The following is a 19721-nucleotide window of genomic DNA, read 5'->3' as shown; positions in this document are numbered from 1 at the left end:
TCCTAAATTTATACTCATTGCCACAGAGTCATCTCTCTATGCCCTGACAGGAGAATCCCCTTTAACAATAAGTCTGTTAAATGTTGTCAAATGTTGCCTAACAAAAAAATCGTTCCAAGTGCTCAATAACTGACTGGCCCTTCCATTTTCCTCATACAGACTATTTCCTCCAACTGTTCCAAAAACTGAATACCTATCTTATAGAAGAATTGCCAACAGAGACTTTTGAATTTACTTTTCCCGACATTCCCCCTTCTACCTGACTGATCCTCCTGAGTAATAAGTATTCTAAATCTACTAGCCATCTCACTCTGCACATTATGTATGGCCTTAATGACATTAAGGATAAAAATGTTTCAATAACATCTTTTCTATTCTACAATTATACAGTAAATGGCAGAACACTGAAGAGTACTGACAGGCAAAGGGATCTGGGTGTACTGGTACACAGGTCACTGAAAGTGGTAACGCAGGTGGAGAAGGTAGTTTGTTTGGAAAAAAAATCATGATTTTTGTTTTTTTTTATTTTTTCAATGTTATTGAAGCAAAATGTAAAAAAATCTTGTGTTAGTAAATTATACTGCCTGTAATAACTACAAAACCGTAAAAATACTGTAATAATACTTTAATTAAGCTTGCAATCCTGGGAGCAGCAGCAAGATGTACGCTGCTCACTTTAACGTTTTTTTCCAAGAGATAAGCCTGATCTGGCGGTGCTGATGTTGGAATGGGGTGGACAAGATCATAAATCACACAACACCAGGTTATAGTCCAAGAAATTTATTTGAAATCACAAGCTTTCATGGCACTGGCCCTCTGTCAGGTGAAATGAAGTAAAGCATACAGGCACAGAATTTACAGGCTGAGAGATCAATGGGCAGAGAACAAAAGATCATACAAATAGTGTGAGTGGCATGCTGTTAGGCTGAATAATAAGCCCCTGCAGATGTTCAAAAGTGATGGATGATGTGAGTCAACAGCTGAATAGCTGAATAATCAATTATTAATTGGATTAATAATCCAATTAATTGATGCAGAGATATAATTATGAAAAATTAAAAATAAGGTAGTGCTGCAGACAAAATAAATGAATGGAATAACATGAGGGTTATAAGAGTCACATGCCAGGGGTCTGACTAAAATAGCAAGTAATTCAAAGCTGTACAAACTAATTAAGGTAAGCGAGATCATAAAAAAATTATCAAGGTGATGGTGTCAAAACAGGAGATCAAGGAAGATTTTACAGAGACAGGACAGTGTGGTGGGGTCACATGGACTGTGACATGAACCAAGATCATGTTTGAGGCTGTCTTCATGGGTACAGAACAAGGCTATTGCTTTCTGGTCAGCAATTCTGTGTTGTTGTATATCTCAAAGGCTGCCTTGGAGGATGCATACTGAAGAGCAGAGACTGTTGTCCTTGACCAGTGAAGTGCTCCCCAACCAGGAGGGAACATCCCTGTCTGGAGATTGTTGTGCAGCATCCAATTATCTGTTGCCATGGTGTTGACAATATACCACGCTTGCTCCAAATGTGGAAGACAACATTGGCCGAGTCACATGAGTGCCTACGGTGCCCATGGTGGGTGGTGTTCCCATGTGTGATGGTAGTGGCCATGTTGAAGATCTGACATGTCTTGTGGAGGTTGCTATGGCATAGTTTTGGGGTGTGTTGTGGACGGTGAAGTCCTGAAGGCTGGGTAGTTTGCTGCGAACTATGGTCTGTTTCAGGTTCGGCAGGAAGTAGGGCGTAGGGATGAAGTTGGCAGATGTTTGTAGCTATCGATAACATGTTGAAGGCTGCAAAGAATAAGGTGTTGTTTCTCCATTCTGGGGAAGTACTGGATGATGAAGGGTACCATATTGGTCTTATCCCATGTCTATCTCCTGAGAAGGTCATTGCAATTTTTCACTGTGTCATGTCGGAACTGGCGATCGATGAGTTGAGCATCATATCCCATTCCTCTGGGGCTTCTTTCAGTATTTTTAGGTGTACGTGTCATTCCTCCTTTTCTGAGTAGATCCTGTGTATGCATGGGGCTTGTCCATAGGGAATGGCTTCTTTAGTATGTTTAGGGTGGAAGCTAGAGAATTGCAGCATCATGAGGTTATCTGTGGGCTTGTGGTAGAGTGATGCACTGAGATGTCCGTTCTTGATGGAGATGTGTGTGTCCAAGAATGAAACCGATCCTGAAGAACGAAAAGTCTGATGGTGAGATGAAACTTGTTGACATTGCTATGTAGTTGTTTCAGTGATTCCTCGCCATGATCCAAATGAAGAAAATGTCGTTAATGTATCTGGTGTATAGCGTTGGTCAGAGGCTCTGTGCAACAAAGAGGTCTTGCTCAAGCCTTTGCATAAAAATGTTGGCATTTTGGGGAGCAATTCTGGTCCCCCATGGCTGTTCCATGTGTCAGGATGAAGAGCTGGTTGTTGAGGGTGAAGATATTGAGGTCAAGGAAGAAGCGGATGAGTTGTAGGATGGCATCTGGAAATTGGTAGTAGTTGGTACTGAGTACTGAGGCTGTTGCAGTGATGCTGTCATCATGGGGGAAGCTGGTGTAGAGTGCTGAAATGTCCACTGTGATGAGGCATGTTTCTGGTTTGACTGCTCAGTAGATGCTGAGTTTCTGTCTGTAGTGTCATGACAGAAACTGGGGGCTCCCTGTATAATGGGTTTCATGATGTCCGCCACATAGCCAGAGAGGTTTTTACACAGGACGCCATTGCCTGATACATTGGGATGCTCAGGTTCGTTGGTTTTGTGTACCTTTGGAAGGCAGTTGAAATCTTCTATGTGAGAAGCCTCAATGAGGAGGCAATGGCCTAGTGGTATTATCACAAGACTGTAAATTCAAAGGCTCTGATGAAGGGTCTAGGCCCGAGACATCAGCTTTTGTGCTCCTGAGATGCTGCTGGGCCTGCTGTGTTCATCCAGCCTCACATTTTATTATAATGTTCTTGGGGCCCAGGTTCAAATCCTGCCATGGCAGAGGATAGAATTTGAATTTAATAAATATCTGGAATAAAGAAACTGATGATGGCCGTGAATCCATTGTTGATTGCTGGAAAAACCCATCTGGTTCACTAATGCAGCACGGTGGCTCAGTGGTTAGCACTGCTACCTCACAGCGTCAGGGACCCAGGTTCGGTTCCACCCTCAGGCGACTGTCTGTGTGGAGTTTGCACATTCTCCCTGTGTCTGCGTGGGTTTCCTCCGGGTGCTCCGGTTTCCTCCCACAGTCCAACGATGTGCAGGTTACGTAGATTGGCCATGCTAAATTGCCCATAGACTCCAGGAATGTGTAGAGTAGGTGGGTTACAGGGAGATTGGTCTGGGTGGGATGCTCTGAGGTTCAGTGTGGACTTGTGGGTTGAAGGCCCTGTTTCTAATCTATAGGGATTCTATGATCTATGATCTGCAATGTCCTTTAGAGAAGGAAACTGCCATCCTTACCTGGCCCGGCCTACATGTGACTCCAGACACACAGCAATGTGGTTGACTCTTAACTGCCCTCTGGGTAATTAGGGATGGGCAATAAATGCTGCCTGGTCAGAAACACCCTCACCCCGTGAACGAATAAAGGAAAAACAATGTGCGGGATAAGACTGCATCAGGTATGATTAGATCCCCATACAGTGTGGAAACAGGCCCTTTGGCCCAACAAGTCCACACTGCCCCTTGAAGCATCCCACCCAGACCCACCCTCCTATAACTCACACATCCCTGAACACTATGGGTAATTTAGCATGGCCAATCCACCTAGCCTGCACATCTTTGGGCTGTGGGAGGAAACCAGAGCACCCGGAGGAAACTCACACAAACACGGGGAGAATGTGCAAACTCCACACAGACAGTCACCCAAGGGTGGAATCGAACCTGTGTCCCTGGCGCTGTGAGGCTGCAGTGCTAACCACTGAGCCACCGTGCCGTCCCTATCTGAAGGTCTGATTAGAAGTTTTAATCAGTCTGTTGAGTTGGCAGGTGTGTCTTTTGGTTGCATCAGCAGATAGTTGTCAGGAGTGCTCCTGGTTGTTCAGCTGTCGGTATATTTCCTTGCAGTAGTCCGCACCATTCAGTATAATGATGGCTCCTCATTTGTCTGCTGGTTTGAGGACAATGTGGCGATTGGCCTTGAGAGGGCAGATGGTGTTGTGTTGTGCCTGGGTGCTGTTCTGTGCTATTTTGTGAGCACAGCTGATGAATCAGGCAAGGACGCCCTGAGGCTTGGTATATCAGTGAGACCATGCAGACACTATAGTAATAGATGAATGGACACCGTGCAACAGTCGCTGGACAAGGATGTTCGCTCCCAGTGGGGGAACGTGTCAACAGTCAATGAAATTCAGTCCCTGATCTTCAGGTAAGCATCCTCCAAGGCGGACTTTGAAATACACAACAAAGCAGAATTGCTGAGCAGAACCTGGCAGCTACGTACCATACAGTCATTACGGCCTCAACCGTGATCCTGGTTTTATGTTGCTGCACATGTGACCCCACTGCTCTGTGTTTGCAAAACCTTCCTTACTGTCCTGTTTTGATACCATAACCTTGATAAATTGTTACAATCATAGAACATAGAACACTACAGCACAGTACAGGCCCTTCGGCCCTCGATGTTGTGCCGACCTGTCATACCGATCTCAAGCCCATCTAACCTATACTATTCCATGTACGTCCATATGCTTATCCAAATGCTGTGAGTGGTGTGCTAACAGGCTTAAAATTAAGTCTCTGCAGGTAATCTTATTTAGTTTGTACAGTTTGGGATTATTTGTTACCTCATGGATAAGCATATGGATGACGATGGGATAATGTAGGGGGAGGGGCTTAGATTAGTTCACAGGTTGGCGCAACATCGAGGGCTGAAGGTCATGCTCTGCGCTCTATTGTTCTATGTTCATTTAGCCCCTCAGTATGCAACTCTTATACCGTCATGTTATTCCAACCATTTGGACTGTCTCCAACGCCACCTTATCTTTGTTGTAATTATCTCTCTGCCTCAATTAATTGGATTGCAGGTCATCCCCTTCACCTACTATTCAGTTGTTGACACTGTCTAACACTTTTGATTACCTTATTTTTCAGCCTGTTACCACACCACTCACACCATTTGTATGATCCTTTGATCTCGCTGTCCATTGACAACCCTGGCTATAAATTCTGTGTCTGTATACTTTTCTTCACTTCAACTGATGATGGGGCAGTGCTTAGAAAGGTTGTGATTTCAAATCAAACTGTTGGACTGTAACAGTGTCGTGTGACTTCTGACCTTAAGGTAAGTGTGCAGGTGCAGCAGATAGTAAAGAAGGCAAATAGCATATATACAAAAGAAAAAATAACTGGATGCTGGAAATCAGAAACAAAAACAGAAATTGCTGGGAAATCTCAGCAGGTCTGGCAGCATCTGTGGAGACAAGTCAGATGTTTCAGGTCCAGTGACCCTTCTTCAGAATGAAGGGAAATAGGGAAGGGAACAAAGCAGATGGTATTTTGGCATTCATAGCGAGAGAATTTGAGTACAGGAGCAGAGATACCTTTCTGTAATATACAGAGCCTTAGTGAGACCATATGTGGAGTATTGTGTATGGTCTCGGTCTCCTTAACAGAGGGATTATATTCCAGCTCTGGAGGGAGCATGTTCACCAGACCGAGTTCTGGGCTGGCAGGACTGGCCTATGAGGAGATGCTGAATTGATTAGAATTATATTCACTGGCATTCAGAAGACTGAGGGAGGATCTCATAGAAACCTATAAAATTGTAACAGGGCTAGACAGGCTATATACAGAATAGGTGTGATGAGGTTGTTGGCTTGTTTTTGTTCAGACTTTTTGTCACCATGCTAGGTGACATCACCAATGGAGCCTCCAATGAAGCGAAGTTATTCTAATTCCCTTGGAACTTATAGTGTCCGGTCCATTTTGGTGAGTACTGTCATTCTCGGTTTTGATCTGTATGGGTTTATATACAGGGTCCGATTCTATATGTTTGTTGAAAGCATTGTGCGTTGAGAACCATGCCTCTAGGAATTCCCGTATGTGTCTATGTTTGTTTTCCAGGCTGCCTGATGAAATGTTTATTTCAGTCGTTGCATGGTATTTTGTAAACCACATTGGTTCGATACGTTCTGGGAATGGGATCTTTAATCCGTGTGAGTGTTTGTCGTAGACTGGCTGTGGGCTTGAGGGCTACCAAGATTCCCAGTGGTGTTAGGAGTATATTCACCCTCCCAGCCTGATAGTTATCATCTCTTTGTCTGTCCAACTGCTCTTCTCTCTCAGTGATAATGGGAACTGCAGATGCTGGAGAATCCAAGATAATAAAATGTGAGGCTGGATGAACACAGCAGGCCAAGCAGCATCTCAGGAGCACAAAAGCTGACGTTTCGGGCCTAGACCCTGCATCAGAGAGGGGGATGGGGTGAGGGTTCTGGAATAAATAGGGAGAGAGGGGGAGGCGGACCAAAGATGGAGAGAAAAGAAGATAGGTGGAGAGGAGACTATAGGTGGGGAGGTAGGGAGGGGATAGGTCAGTCCAGGGAAGATGGACAGGTCAAGGAGGTGGGATGAGGTTAGTAGGTAGGAGATGGAGGTGCGGCGTGGGGTGGGAGGAAGGGATGGGTGAGAGGAAGAACAGGTTAGGGAGGCAGGGACAGGTAGGACTGGTTTTGGGATGCAGTGGGTGGAGGGGAAGAGCTGGGCTGGTTGTGTGGTGCAGTGGGGGGAGGGAACGAACTGGGCTGGTTTTGGGATGCAGTGGGGGAAGGGGAGATTTAGAAGCTGGTGAAATCCACATTGATACCATATGGCTGCAGGGTTCCCAAGCGGAATATGAGTTGCTGTTCCTGCAACCTTCGGGTGGCATCATTGTGGCACTGCAGGAGGCCCATGATGGACATGTCATCTAAAGAATGGGAGGGGGAGTGGAAATGGTTTGCGACTGGGAGGTGCAGTTGTTTATTGCGAACCGAGCGGAGATGTTCTGCAAAGCGGTCCCCAAGCCTCCGCTTGGTTTCCCCAATGTAGAGGAAGCCACACCGGGTACAGTGGATGCAGTATACCACATTGGCAGATGTGCAGGTGAACCTCTGCTTAATGTGGAAAGTCATCTTGGGGCCTGGGATAGGGGTGAGGGGGGAGGTGTGGGGGCAAGTGTAGCATTTCCTGCGGTTGCAGGGGAAGGTGCCAGGTGTGGTGGGGTTGGAGGGCAGTGTGGAGCGAATAAGGGAGTCACGGAGAGAGTGGTCTCTCTGGAAAGCAGACAGGGGTGGGGATGGAAAAATGTCTTGGGTGGTGGGGTCGGATTGTAGATGGCGGAAGTGTCGGAGGATGATGCGTTGTATCCGGAGGTTGGTAGGGTGGTGATGCGTTGTATCCAGAGGTTGGTGGTCTCAGGCAACCAGCTTGTAACTGATGTCCATTTCAAGCCCACCGACTCCCACAGCCATCTCCAGCACATCCCTCACCTTCCTGGATCTCTCATTCTCCATCTCAGGCAACCAGCTTGTAACTGATGTCCAGTTCACTCCCACCAACTCCCACAGCTACCTAGAATACACCTCCTCCCACCCACCCTCCTGCAAAAATTCCATCCCCTATTCCCAATTCCTCCGCCTCCACCACATCTGCTCCCATGATGAGGCATTCCACTCCTGCACATCCCAGATGTCTGTTACAGGCAAAACATTCCATTCCCTGACTACTCTGTGAGTAAAGAAACTACCTCTGACATCTGTCCTATATCTTTCACCCCTCAATTTAAAGCTATGCCCCCTCGTGCTCGCTGTCACCATCCTAGGAAAAAGGCTCTCCCTATCCACCCTTTCTAACCCTCTGATTATTTTATATGTTTCAATTCAGTCACCTCTCAGCCTTCTTCTCTCTAACGAAAACAGCCTCAAGTCCCTCAGCCTTTCCTCGTAAGACCTTCCCTCCATACCAGGCAACATCCTAGTAAATCTCTGCACCCTTTCCAAAGCTTCCACATCCTTCTTATAATGCGGTGACCAGAACTGTACGCAATACTCCAAGTGCGGCCGCACCAGAGTTTTGTACAGCTGCAGCATAACCTCATGATTCCGGAACTCGATTCCTCTATTAATAAAAGCTAAAACACTGTATGCCTTCTTAACAGCCCTGTCAACCTGGGTGGCAACTTTCAAGGATCTGTGTACATGGACACCGAGATCTCTCTGCTCATCTACACTACCAAGAATCTTACCATTAGCCCAGTACTTTGCCTTCCGGTTATTCCTACCAAAGTGCATCACCTCACACTTGTCCACATTAACTCCATTTGCCACCTCTCAGCTCAGCTCTGCAGCTTATCTATGTCTCTCTGTAACCTACAGCATCCTTCATCACTATCCACAACTCCACCGACCTGAGTGTTGTCTGCAAATTTACTAACCCATACTTCTACTCCCTCATCCAGGTCATTTATAAAAATGACAAACAGCAGTGGACCCAACACCAACCCTTGTGGTACGCCATTAACTGGTCTCCAGGATGAACATTTCCCATCAACTACCACCCTCTGTCTTCTTTCAGCAAGCCAATTTCCAAGCCAAATTGCTATATCTCCCACCATCCCATTCCTCCACATTTTGTACAATAGCCTATTGTGGGGAACCTTATCGAACGCCTTGCTGAAATCCATATACACCACATCAACCGGTTTACTCTCATCTACCTGTTTGGTCACCTTCTCAAAGAACTCAATAAGGTTTGTGAGGCATGACCTACTCTTCACAAAACCGTGCTGACTATCCCTAATCAAATTATTAGAACATAGAACATTACAGCACAGCACAGGCCCTTCGGCCCTCAATGTTGTGCTGACCTGTCATACTGATCTGAAGCCCATCTAACCTACACTATTCCATGTACATCCATATGCTTGTCCAATGATGTCTTAAATGTACTTAAAGTTGGTGAATCTATTACCGTTGCAGGCAAAGCGTTCCATTCCCTTACTACTCTGTTCTTTTCGAGATGATTATAAATCCTATCTCTTATAACCTTTTCCAACACTTTACCAACAACTGAGGTAAGGCTCACTGGTCTATAATTACCAGAGTTATCTCTACTCCCCTTCTTGAACAGGGGAACCACATTTGCTATCCTCCAGTCTTCTGTCACTATTCCTGTAGACAATGACGAGTTAAAGATCAATGCCAAAGGCTCGGCAATCTCCTCCCTGGCTTTCCAGAGGATCCGAGGATAAATCCCATCTGGCCCATGGGATTTATCTATTTTCACACTCTGTAGGATTTCTAATACCTCTTCCTTGTGAACCTCAATCCCACCTAGTCTAGTAGCCTGCATCTTAGTATTCTCCTCGACAACATTGTCGTTTTCTAGAGTGAATACTGTCAAAAAATATTCATTTAGTGCTTCCCCTATCTCCTCTGACTCCACACACAACTTCCCACTACTATCCTTGATTGGGCCTAATCTTACTCACGTCATTCTTTTATTCCTTAAATACCTATAGAAAGCCTTAGGGTTTACCCTGATCCTATCCACTAACAACTTCTCACGTCTCCTCCTGGCTCTTCTGAACTCTCTCTTTAGGTCTTTCCTGGCTACCTCGATACCCTCAAGCGCCCTAACTGAGCCTTCACATCTCATCCTAACATAAGCCTTCTTCTTCATCTTGACCAGAGATTCCACTTCCTTCGTAAACCACGGCTCCCGCGCTCTACAGCCTGACAGGTACTTACTTATCTAGGACACACAGGAGCTTTTCCTTGAATAGGCTCCACATTTCTAATGTGCACATCCCCTGCAGTTTCCTTCCCCATCCTATGCTCCCTAAATCTTGCCTAATCTCATCGTAATTGCCTTTCCCCCAGCTATAACTCTTGCCCAGTTGTATACACCTGTCCCTTTCCATCACTAAAGTAAACATAACAGAATTGTGATCGCTATCACCAAAGTGATCACCTACTTCCAAATCTAACACCTGGCTGGGCTCATTACCCAGTACCAAATCCAATGTGGCTTTGCCCCTTGTTGTCCTATCTACATACGGTGTCAGGAAGCCCTCCTGCACACACTGGACAAAAACTGACCCATCTATCGTACTCAAACTATAGAGTTCCCAGTCAATATTTGGAAAGTTGAAGTCCCCTATGACAACTACCCTGTCTGTCTCACTCCTATCGAGAATCATCTTTGCTATCCTTTCCTCTATACATCTGGAACTATTCGGAGGCCTATAGAAAACTCCCAACAGGGTGACCTCTCCTTTCCTGTTTCTAACCTCAGCCCATACTACCTCAGTTGATGAGTCCCCAAACATCCTTTCTGCAACTGTAATACTGTCCTTGACCAACAATGCCACACCTCCCCCTCTTTTACCATCTTCTCTGTTCTTACTGAAATATCTAAATCCCGGAACCTGCAACAACCATTCCTGTCCCTGCTCTATCCATGTCTCCAAAATGGCCACAACATCAAAGTCCCAGGTACCAATCCATGCTGCAAGTTCACCCACCTTATTCCGGACGCTCCTGGCATTGAAGTAGACACACTTCAAACCAACTTCTTGCTTTCCGGTGCCATCTTGCATCCCTGAAACTTTATTTCGGACCTCCCTACTCTCAACCTTTTCTTTAGTCGAACTACAATTTTGGTTCCCATCCCCCTGCTGAATTAGTTTAAACCCACCTGAATAGCCTTAGCGAAATTCCCCCCCAGGATATTGGTACCCCGCTGGTTCAGGTGAAGACCATCTTGCTTGTAGAGGTCCCACCTACCCCAGAAAGAGTCCCAATTGTCCAAAAATCCAAAACCCTCCCTCCTGCACCATCCCTGTAGCCACGTGTTCAACTCCTCTCTCTCCCTAGTCCTCGCCTCTCTAGCACGTGGCAATTTCAAAATTCTTGCTGAATATTTAATTCAAATTTGGCCACCTATTATGGTGGTTTTCAAACCCACGTCCTCAGAACATTACCTTGGTCTCTAGATTTTAGACTAGTGACAATAGCACAAGGCTATCGCCTCCCCTTGCTGTGATCTCATTTCTACCTTCCTGTCCGCACCAGGTACTGAATTGCAGCAAACATTCCTGTTGAGTTGTACCTCGTGTCAATGGAATATTACTATTTTCCTAATTGTGGTCATATGATACTATTCTACCAGCTTTTTGTGGCAAATTCCAATAAATCTCAAACAGTCTTGGATATCCTGTTAAAGAATCAAAGTAAAATGATTGAAATTCTCAGCAAGTTTCAATCTGATCGGACAGGTGATGAACAATTCTGTGGTGAAAACACTTATTTGATCAAGTAGATACAAGATTTAAAAAGACCTGGTGTGATAGTTACTTAACTTGCCATTCCATTTGAAATGCACTGGAGAAATGAAGGTGTGGGGCAATGTCATTCACGTAAGGAATGAAGCCGTGTAACTGGTAACTGGATAAATGCTTCTGTTTTTGATCTGAACCACTGCTTCTTGTAAAGTATGAATTTGCTTTTGTACTGTCGATTTTTATGTGGCAACAAAATCTGCAGATGTGTGCACATCTGTATTGTACATTGCTATTTTGTTTTAAATTAAGTAGCTTACATGACTGAATGGTCAATCACTGTCATGAATGACAATCTATCATTGAATCTTAAATCTCCAGCTAGGCTAGGCAGGACACAACACAGATATTTTGAAATGCTTGGGTTGCTTGCATCTCTCATACTAATACTGTCAAATTAACGTCTATAACCTGCCACAAATGAGAATGCAACAACACAATTTTTGTTACGAGCACTAACTTCAGTAGAAATTGCCTTGTTAGTGAATGTGCTTCACGTATGTATATTTAAAGCACATTTAACACCAATCAATAAGTGAGGAAGCAAAATACTCAAGGATAAGAAAATGTTGCATTCTTTTGGTAAAATGATACAAATGCAAACTAAACATACACAGGAATGAAGTTTATGTTGTATGATCCCAGTTGATGTTATCACTGGACAAGTCAGATCCCAGGCTGAAATTTGACTTGATGGATTTTCTTTTGGTTTTAAATGAGGTGATCTGGCACTGAAGCACAAGCATGTTACATTGCAGATTTTCTTTTAACAATGAAACAGAAAATTATTCTGTGAAAGAACTGAAGAAAAAAATGGAATAAACCAAACCATTTATCCTTAACACAGATTTAAGGATTTTTCAGTACACAGTAAATTATAATCCCATCAATCCCTAAAACACCCCTTCACAGTACTCAAACATCAAAGAAAATTCCCTTTTTGATCTCATCCGTTGGGTTTAACTTCACAGATGCTTCAATTTCTGTTCTTGAGAATCAAAGAGACTTTTCCTTGAGTCCTCATACAACTTTGTCTTTCTCAGCTTCGAATAGCACTTTTGAGTTTCAACCAAATATTTCTGTTCTGGAACTTTTAGAATAAGTTCCTAACACTGAAGTAACCTATTTCTTAAAAGTTCTTAACTATCTTTTATCTTTAGGAGCATCTGTTTTACACGTCCAGTTTCCATCAGACTTCTGCAAAAACACTCTCCAAGCTCCCCCTAAACCAGAACAAAATTCTGGATTCTTCTAACTAAAATCTAATGTCCAATTATTTACTCTGTTCACTTGTGAAACTCAGCAAATTAATACAAACTCCATGACTCTGCAGTTGAGGATCAAATCAGCCCCAACACAGAAGTTAAAGGTTTTAAAAAGTACGCAGAATGCCTCATTGACTTGACTTTCAGAACCAGATTGACAGAAAACACAGACAAAGTTTCAATACTTAACAAGAATTCCACTTTATTAAAGGTAAATCAACTCAAGCTATAAGGAAATAATCATGATCTATCAGAAGATAACTCTACTGGTTAAAACTCTGGTTAAGCAACTACTGAAGGAGAAATAAGTGTTTTCTGACCACTGAGAACACAGAGAGCTCCTGGCCTTATGGGAATTGATGGCTTCTCCCCATCTTGTTCACAATCTAAAGCTGTTCAGCTGCCAGAGCCAATCACATGGTTGTCAGAAGGAAGAAGTTTTTGTTGTCATTAGCTGGTGACTATTTCATTGACCAATTAGTTACTTGTTGCCATTTGTGAACAACTTTGGCTTCAGACCAATTACACCTTCGCCTGCTTGAACCTGCAGCTGTGTAAATCGTGCTTTCCAGGAATATCGCATTGCTTGCTTTTAAAATATGCAGTAATCCTTCAACAGTTCTTGGTTTCTAAAACAGTTTTTTCTCTATTTCAGCTCACAATCAATATTACAAAACATGTAAAGACATTGCCTTTAAATGAGATGTGAAGCAACACTGGGCCAGATGTCTGGTGCAGTGTACCTTGACATTGAGATCACCTTGTGCCTTCTGTTTTGCTTTTCACAAGTGGTGTGGAAAGATTCTATCTCAGCAGATTGCCAATTGACAGCAGTTAACATTTGTTAAAGTTCTTGATAAATGCCTAGCTCACCTCATTAATCTTCCATGTTATTCGCCTACTTATTGGGAAATGAAATAAAGATATTGGGAAAAGTTGAAGTGAAAACCAAAGCAGGTGCATGGCAGGCTCCTGCCAACTTACTCCAAATGACATCCATTTGGACAATGGGCACCGATATCACAAGGCATAGGCATAAGACATATGGGCAAATCCATAGGTATTGACATCCAACATGTGCTAGCCTCTAAGAATCTTCATGGATATCTCTGGTCCACTTACAGGATGTTTTTGCACCTCAGGTTACACCACTGCTTTAAAACTGCTGTATAGACATGCTGTGCTCAGGAACTTACAGCAGCGTCATGGCCTACACCTGGCTGTACCTCAGGGCTCTTCACTTGCTCTCATTGCACTTGCACTCTGAGCCCACTTGGACCATTGCATGTGTTCTATTCCTGCCTCACCTTTTTGTGCTTAGTCCCCTTAGCCAGAGATACCAGGATCACATTACAATGTACTGTCATGCTGTTCAGTGCGGACACAAAACTAAGAATATGTCAGTTATCAGCAGGCCACAGTCAAGTCAAGGGAGATAGTCTTTACTTGGAGGATCCCAGCACAGTAGGAATAAAGAACAATACAGCACAGGAACAGGCCTTTCGGCTCTTCAAGCCCATTGCATACAGTTCCGGTCACCAAGAGGATGTGGATGCTTTGGAGATGGAACCAAAAAGATTTACCAGGATGTTTCCTCCTTAGATAAGAAAGGAGAGCTCTGTCACCTCCACCCATATTCAGAAGCCCAAGATGTTTCCATTGTAACTATGTGGGGCACTGTAGTGATTGTAATGAGGTCAGCCAGCTGGACAGCGAAGAGTATGAGTTCTCTGATTGGGCCAGATTAACAGTCCCAATCAGGGAGACTTGGCTGACAGATAAAAAGGGCAAACATCAGAAACACTGACACTCTGGTACCTGACTCTGAGTGAGGCATCACAATAGTCAAAGACTGCTTATGTGAATTGGTGATGGGATATCAGCCTCTGTGGAGTTATTTCACACACTTTCATTCAGAATGCTGGAAGCTGATTCGGAAATCCATGCAATTTATTGAAGTTCATAAAAATGAATCTGAAAACGAAACTCAGAAGGGAAAGATTATAGATTGCAGCTCTAACATAAATAATTACCAGCAACGAGCAGGAGCAGACCACTGAAACCACCCCCCCTTCCCCCACCCCGGCAGCATGCTCTGCCATTAATTTGATCATGGCTGATCACATATTGTCCTGAACTCTACTTTCCTGTACATCTCCTCGATAAATTTATCCAGTGTCCTGGTATCCATCACGCTGGGAGAATGAATTCCACAGATTCACAGGATGAGGGGCATCACTTTTAGGTTGCATTTATTGTACAGAGTCAACAAAATTGCTGTGGGTCTAGAGTCACATGTATGCCAGATTAGGTAAGGATGACAGTTCCCTTCCCTAATAGTTGAACCAGGTGGGCTTTTCCCCAACAATTGGAAGTAGATTCACGGTTATCATTAGATTCCTGATTTTTTTATTGAGTTCAAATTCCACCATCTGTTGTGGCAGGATTGGAATCCAGAATGTTATTTTGGATTTAAGACCAGCAGGCCATAAGACATAGGAGCAGAAATTAGGCCATTCAGCCCATTGAGTCTGCTGTGCCATTTAAACATGGTTGATAAGTTCCTCAATCCCATTCTCCTGTTTTCTCCCCGTAACCACGTAACCAGGATGGCACAGTGGCTCAGTGGTTGGCACTGCAGCCTCACAGCACCAGGGACCCAGGTTCGATTCCAGCCTTGAGTGACTGTCCATGTGGAGTTTGCACTTTCTCCCCGTGACTGCATGGGTTTCCTCCGGGTGCTCCAGTTTCCTCCCATAGTCCAAAGATGTGTACATTAGGTGGATTGGCCATGCTAAATTTCCTGTAGCGTTCAGGGGTGTGTGGGTTATAAGGGGATGGGTCTGGGTGGGATGCTTCAAGGAGCAGTGTGGACTTGTTGGGCCAAAGGGCCTGCTTCCACACTGTAGGGAATCTAATCTAAAACCCTTGATAATTAAGAACCTATCTCTCAATTTGGACAATGAGTACCAATGTCCAAAGGCATAGGCATAAGGCATATGTGGAAGATATGTCCGGTACACAAAAAGCAGGACAAATCCAACCCGACCAATTACTGCCCCATCAGTCTCCTTTCGATCTTCAGTAAAGTGATGGAAGGTGTCATCAATAGTGCCTGTTCAGCAATAACCTGCTCAGTGATGCCCAGTTTGGGTTCCGCCAGGGCCACTCAGCTCCTGGCCTCATTACAGCCTTGGTTCAAACATGGATAAAAGAGCTGAGTTCCAGAAGCGAGGTGAGAGTGACAGCCCTTGATATCAAGGCTGCGCTCAACTAAGTGTATCATCAAAGAGCTCTGACAAAACTGGAATCAATGGGTACCAGGGGACAAACTCTCCAGTGGTTGGAATCATACCTGACACTTAGGAAGATGGTCGTGATTGTGGGAGGTCAATCATCACAGCTCCAGGACATCTCTTTAGGAGATCATCAGGGTAGTGTCCTAGGCCCAACCATCTTCAGCTGCTTCATCAATGACCTTCCCTCCATCATAAGGTCAGAAGTGGGGATATTCGCCAATGATTACACAATGTTCAGCATCACATTAAGGTGGACAAGTCCCTAGGACCGGATGGGATCTATCCCAGGTTACTGAGGGAAGCGAGAGAGGAAATAGCCGGGGCCTTAACAGATATCTTTGCAGCGGCCTTAGACACGGGTGAGGTCCCAGAGGACTGGAGACTTGCTAATGTTGCCCCCTTGTTTAAGAAGGGCAGCAAGGATAATCCATGTAATTATCGGCCGGTGAGCCTGACCTCAGTGGTAGGGAAGCTACTGGAGAAGATACTGAGGGATAGGATCAAATTCAAGGGCGAGCTATACAGTAAATGGAAAAGTCCTAGGGAAAATTGATGAACAGAGAGATCTGGGTGTTCAGGTCCATTGTTCCCTGAAGGTGACAATGCAGGTCAATAGGGTGGTCAAGAAGGCATATGGCATGCTTTCCTTCATTGGGCGGGGTATTGACCAGAAGAGTTGGCAGGTCATGTTGCAGTTGTATAGGACTTTGGTTCGGCCACATTTGGAGTACTGTGTGCAGTTCTGGTCGCCACATTACCAAAAGGATGTGGATGCTTTGGAGAGGGTGCAGAGGAGGTTCACCAGGATGTTGCCTGGTATGGAGGGTGCTAGCTATGAAGAGAGGTTGAGTAGATTAGGATTATTTTCATTGGAAAGACGGAGATTGAGGGGGGACCTGATTGAGGTCTACAAAATCATGCGGGGTATAGACAGGGTGGATAGCAAAAAGTTTTTTCCCCCCAGAGTGGGGGACTCAATTACTAGGGGTCATGAGTTCAAAGTGAGAGGAGGAAAGTTCAAGGGAGATATGTGTGGAAAGTTCTTCACACAGAGGGTGGTGGGTGCCTGGAACACGTTGCCATCAGAGGTGGTAGACGCAGACACGTTAGCGTCTTTTGAGATATATTTGGACAGGTACATGGATGGGTAGGGAGCAAATGGACACAGACCGTTAGAAAATAGATGACAGGTTAGACAGAGGATCTTGATCGGCACAGGCTTGGAGGGTCGAAGGGCCTGTTTCTGTGCTGTATGTTTCTTTGTTCTTTGTTCTTTGTTCACTTGTGACTCCTCTGACACTGAAGCAGTCCATGTTCACATGCAACAAGATCTGGACATATCCAGGCTTGGGCTGACAAGTGGTAAGTGACATTTGTGCCACACATATGCCAGGCTATGACCATCACCAATAAGAGACAATCTAACCACTGCCCCATGACATTCAATGGTGTTACCATCACTGAATCCCCCACTATCAACATCCTGGGGGTTACTATTGATCTGAAACTCAGCTGGACTCACCACATAAAGTCAGTGGCTATAAGGGTAGACCAGAAGCTAGGAACACTGTGGCAAGTAACTCACCTCTTAACTCCTCAAAGCCTGTCCACCATCTACAAGGCACAAGTCAGGAGTGTAATGGAATACTCCCCACTTGCCTGAATGAGTGCAGCTTCACACCATCCAGGACAAAGCAGCCGCTTGATTGGCACCACATCCACAAACATCCACTCCTTCCACCACCGACGCTCAGTAGCAGCAGTGTGTACTATCTACATGGCGCACAGTAGAAATTCACCAAAGATCCTCAAACAGCACCTTCCAAACCCACAACTACTTCCATCTAGAAGGACAAGGGCAGCAGATACATGAGAACACCACCTTCACGTTCCCCTCCAAGTCACTCACCATCCTCAATTGGAAATATATCGCTGTTCGTTCACTGTCACTGGGTCAAAATCCTGGAATTCCCTCTCTAATAGCATTGTGGGTCAACACACAGCAAGAGGACTGCAGTGGTTCAAGAAGGCAGATCACCACCACCTTCTCAAGGGGCAAGAAATGTTGGCCAGCCAGTGATGCCCACATCCCACAAAAAATGAACAGACAAAAAAAATCTAAAAATTTGGCCATAGTACCTTCTATCCTGCATCCAAGGCCTTGGAGATGTGGTGACATGAGATAACTCTATTAGTTAAGCATTAAGAGTAATCAACGTCTGTTGAGGCCTTATTCAGGCTACAGATGTTGATCAGGAACTACGATATTGTGGCCATTACAGAAACTTGGGTAACTCAGGGACAGGAATGATTGTTGGAAGTTCCGGAATTTGATGCTTTAAAAGAAATAGGGATGGTGGAAAAAGAGATGGGGGAGTGGAATTGCTAGTCAGGACTAGTAACGCAGCTACTGAAAGGCAGTTCGAGAATGATATGTTTACAGAGTAAGTTTGGGTTGAGGTCAGGAACAAGAAAGGAGCAGTCACTTTGTTGGGGTTTTCTTTACAGGCCCCCTAATAGTTGCAGAGAAGTGGAAGAGCAGATTGGGAGGCAGGTACTGGAATGGTGCAGAAGTCACAGGGTTGTAATCATGGGTGACTTCCACTTTCCAAATATTGATTGGAAACATTTTGGTTGTAATAGTTTAGATGGAGCAGATTTTGTCCAGTGCATTCAGGAAGGATTCCTGACACAGTATGTAGATAGACCAACACGAGGAGAGGCCACTTTGGATTTGGTTCTTGGCAATGATCCGGGCCAAGTGTCAGACCTGTTGGTAGGAGAGCATTCTGGTGGTAGTGATCATAACTCTGCTACTTTTACAACAGTCATGGAAAAGGATAGGTACATACAGCTGGGTAAGGTTTATAACTGGGAGGAAGGGTAATTATAATTCTGTTAGACAAGAACTGGGTAACATAAAATGGGAACAGATACTGTCAGGGAAGATGCAATCAACTGAGGGAGTTTGGTTCTCAAGGGAGGTTGAATGATTGGTTAAGAGGAAGAAGGCTTAAATAAAGCTGAGGAAACAAGGCTCTTAAAAGGCTCTAGAGGGACAGAAGTTATCCAGGAAGGAGCAGAAGAAAGGGCTCAGGAGAGCTCTAAGGGAGCTTGAGAAAACCTTGGCAGATAGGATCAAGGAAAACTCCAAGACTCTTTACTGACATAATAGGAACTGCAGATGCTGGAGAATCTGAGATAACATTTCTGAAGAAGGGCCTAGGCCCAAATCGTCAGTTTTCCTGCCCCTCTGATGCTGTGTTCATCTAGCTCTACACCTTGTTATCTCTGGCTTTTTATACATAGGTGAGGGATAAGAGAATGACCAGTGAAAGGGTAGGGCCAATCAAGGATGGTAAAGGGAATTTGTGCACAGAGCCTAAAGAGATAGGAGAGGTCCTTAATGAAGACTTTTTTTTTGGTATTCACAACAGAGAGGGACCTAGTTGCAGAGGAGGACAGTGTAAAACATGCTAGTCAGCTGGAGGAGTTGGATGTTAGTAAGGAAGATGTGCTAGAAATTCTGAGCAAGTTGAAGATAGACAAGTCCCCCGGGCTTGATAGGATTTATCCAAGGATTCTATGGGAAGCGAGGGAAGAGATCGCAGGGCTTTTTGCGATGATCTTTTTGTCCTCACTGTCCACGGATATAGTGCTAGAAGATTGGAAAGAGGCAAATGTCATTCCCTTGTTCAAAAAAGGGAACTAATAACCCTGGAAACTACAGGCCAAGATAATAAAATGTGAGGCTGGATGAACACAGCAGGCCAAGCAGCATCTCAGGAGCACAAAAGCTGATGTTTCGGGCCTAGGCCCTTCGTCAGAGAGGGATGAA

The 19721-nt window shown here is 44.6% G+C and overlaps 1 protein-coding gene across 1 annotated transcript in view; it reads left to right on the top strand.

The window, feature by feature from the left end:
* Window positions 1–13851, top strand: part of cab39l1 (calcium binding protein 39, like 1) — a 55521-nt gene extending 41670 nt beyond the window's left edge. The window contains 4 exon segments of the mRNA XM_059651524.1: window positions 11151–11322; window positions 12653–12795; window positions 13066–13138; window positions 13727–13851. Coding sequence (XP_059507507.1) covers window positions 11151–11322; window positions 12653–12795; window positions 13066–13138; window positions 13727–13851 — 513 coding nt within the window.
* Window positions 13852–19721: the final 5870 nt, after the last annotated feature.

This window comes from Stegostoma tigrinum, chromosome 15, assembly GCF_030684315.1.
Source record: "Stegostoma tigrinum isolate sSteTig4 chromosome 15, sSteTig4.hap1, whole genome shotgun sequence".
Taxonomy (NCBI): Eukaryota; Metazoa; Chordata; class Chondrichthyes; order Orectolobiformes; family Stegostomatidae; genus Stegostoma; species Stegostoma tigrinum.
The sequence above is the reverse complement of the archived record's forward strand: the minus strand, read 5'-3'. Positions and strand labels throughout refer to the sequence as shown.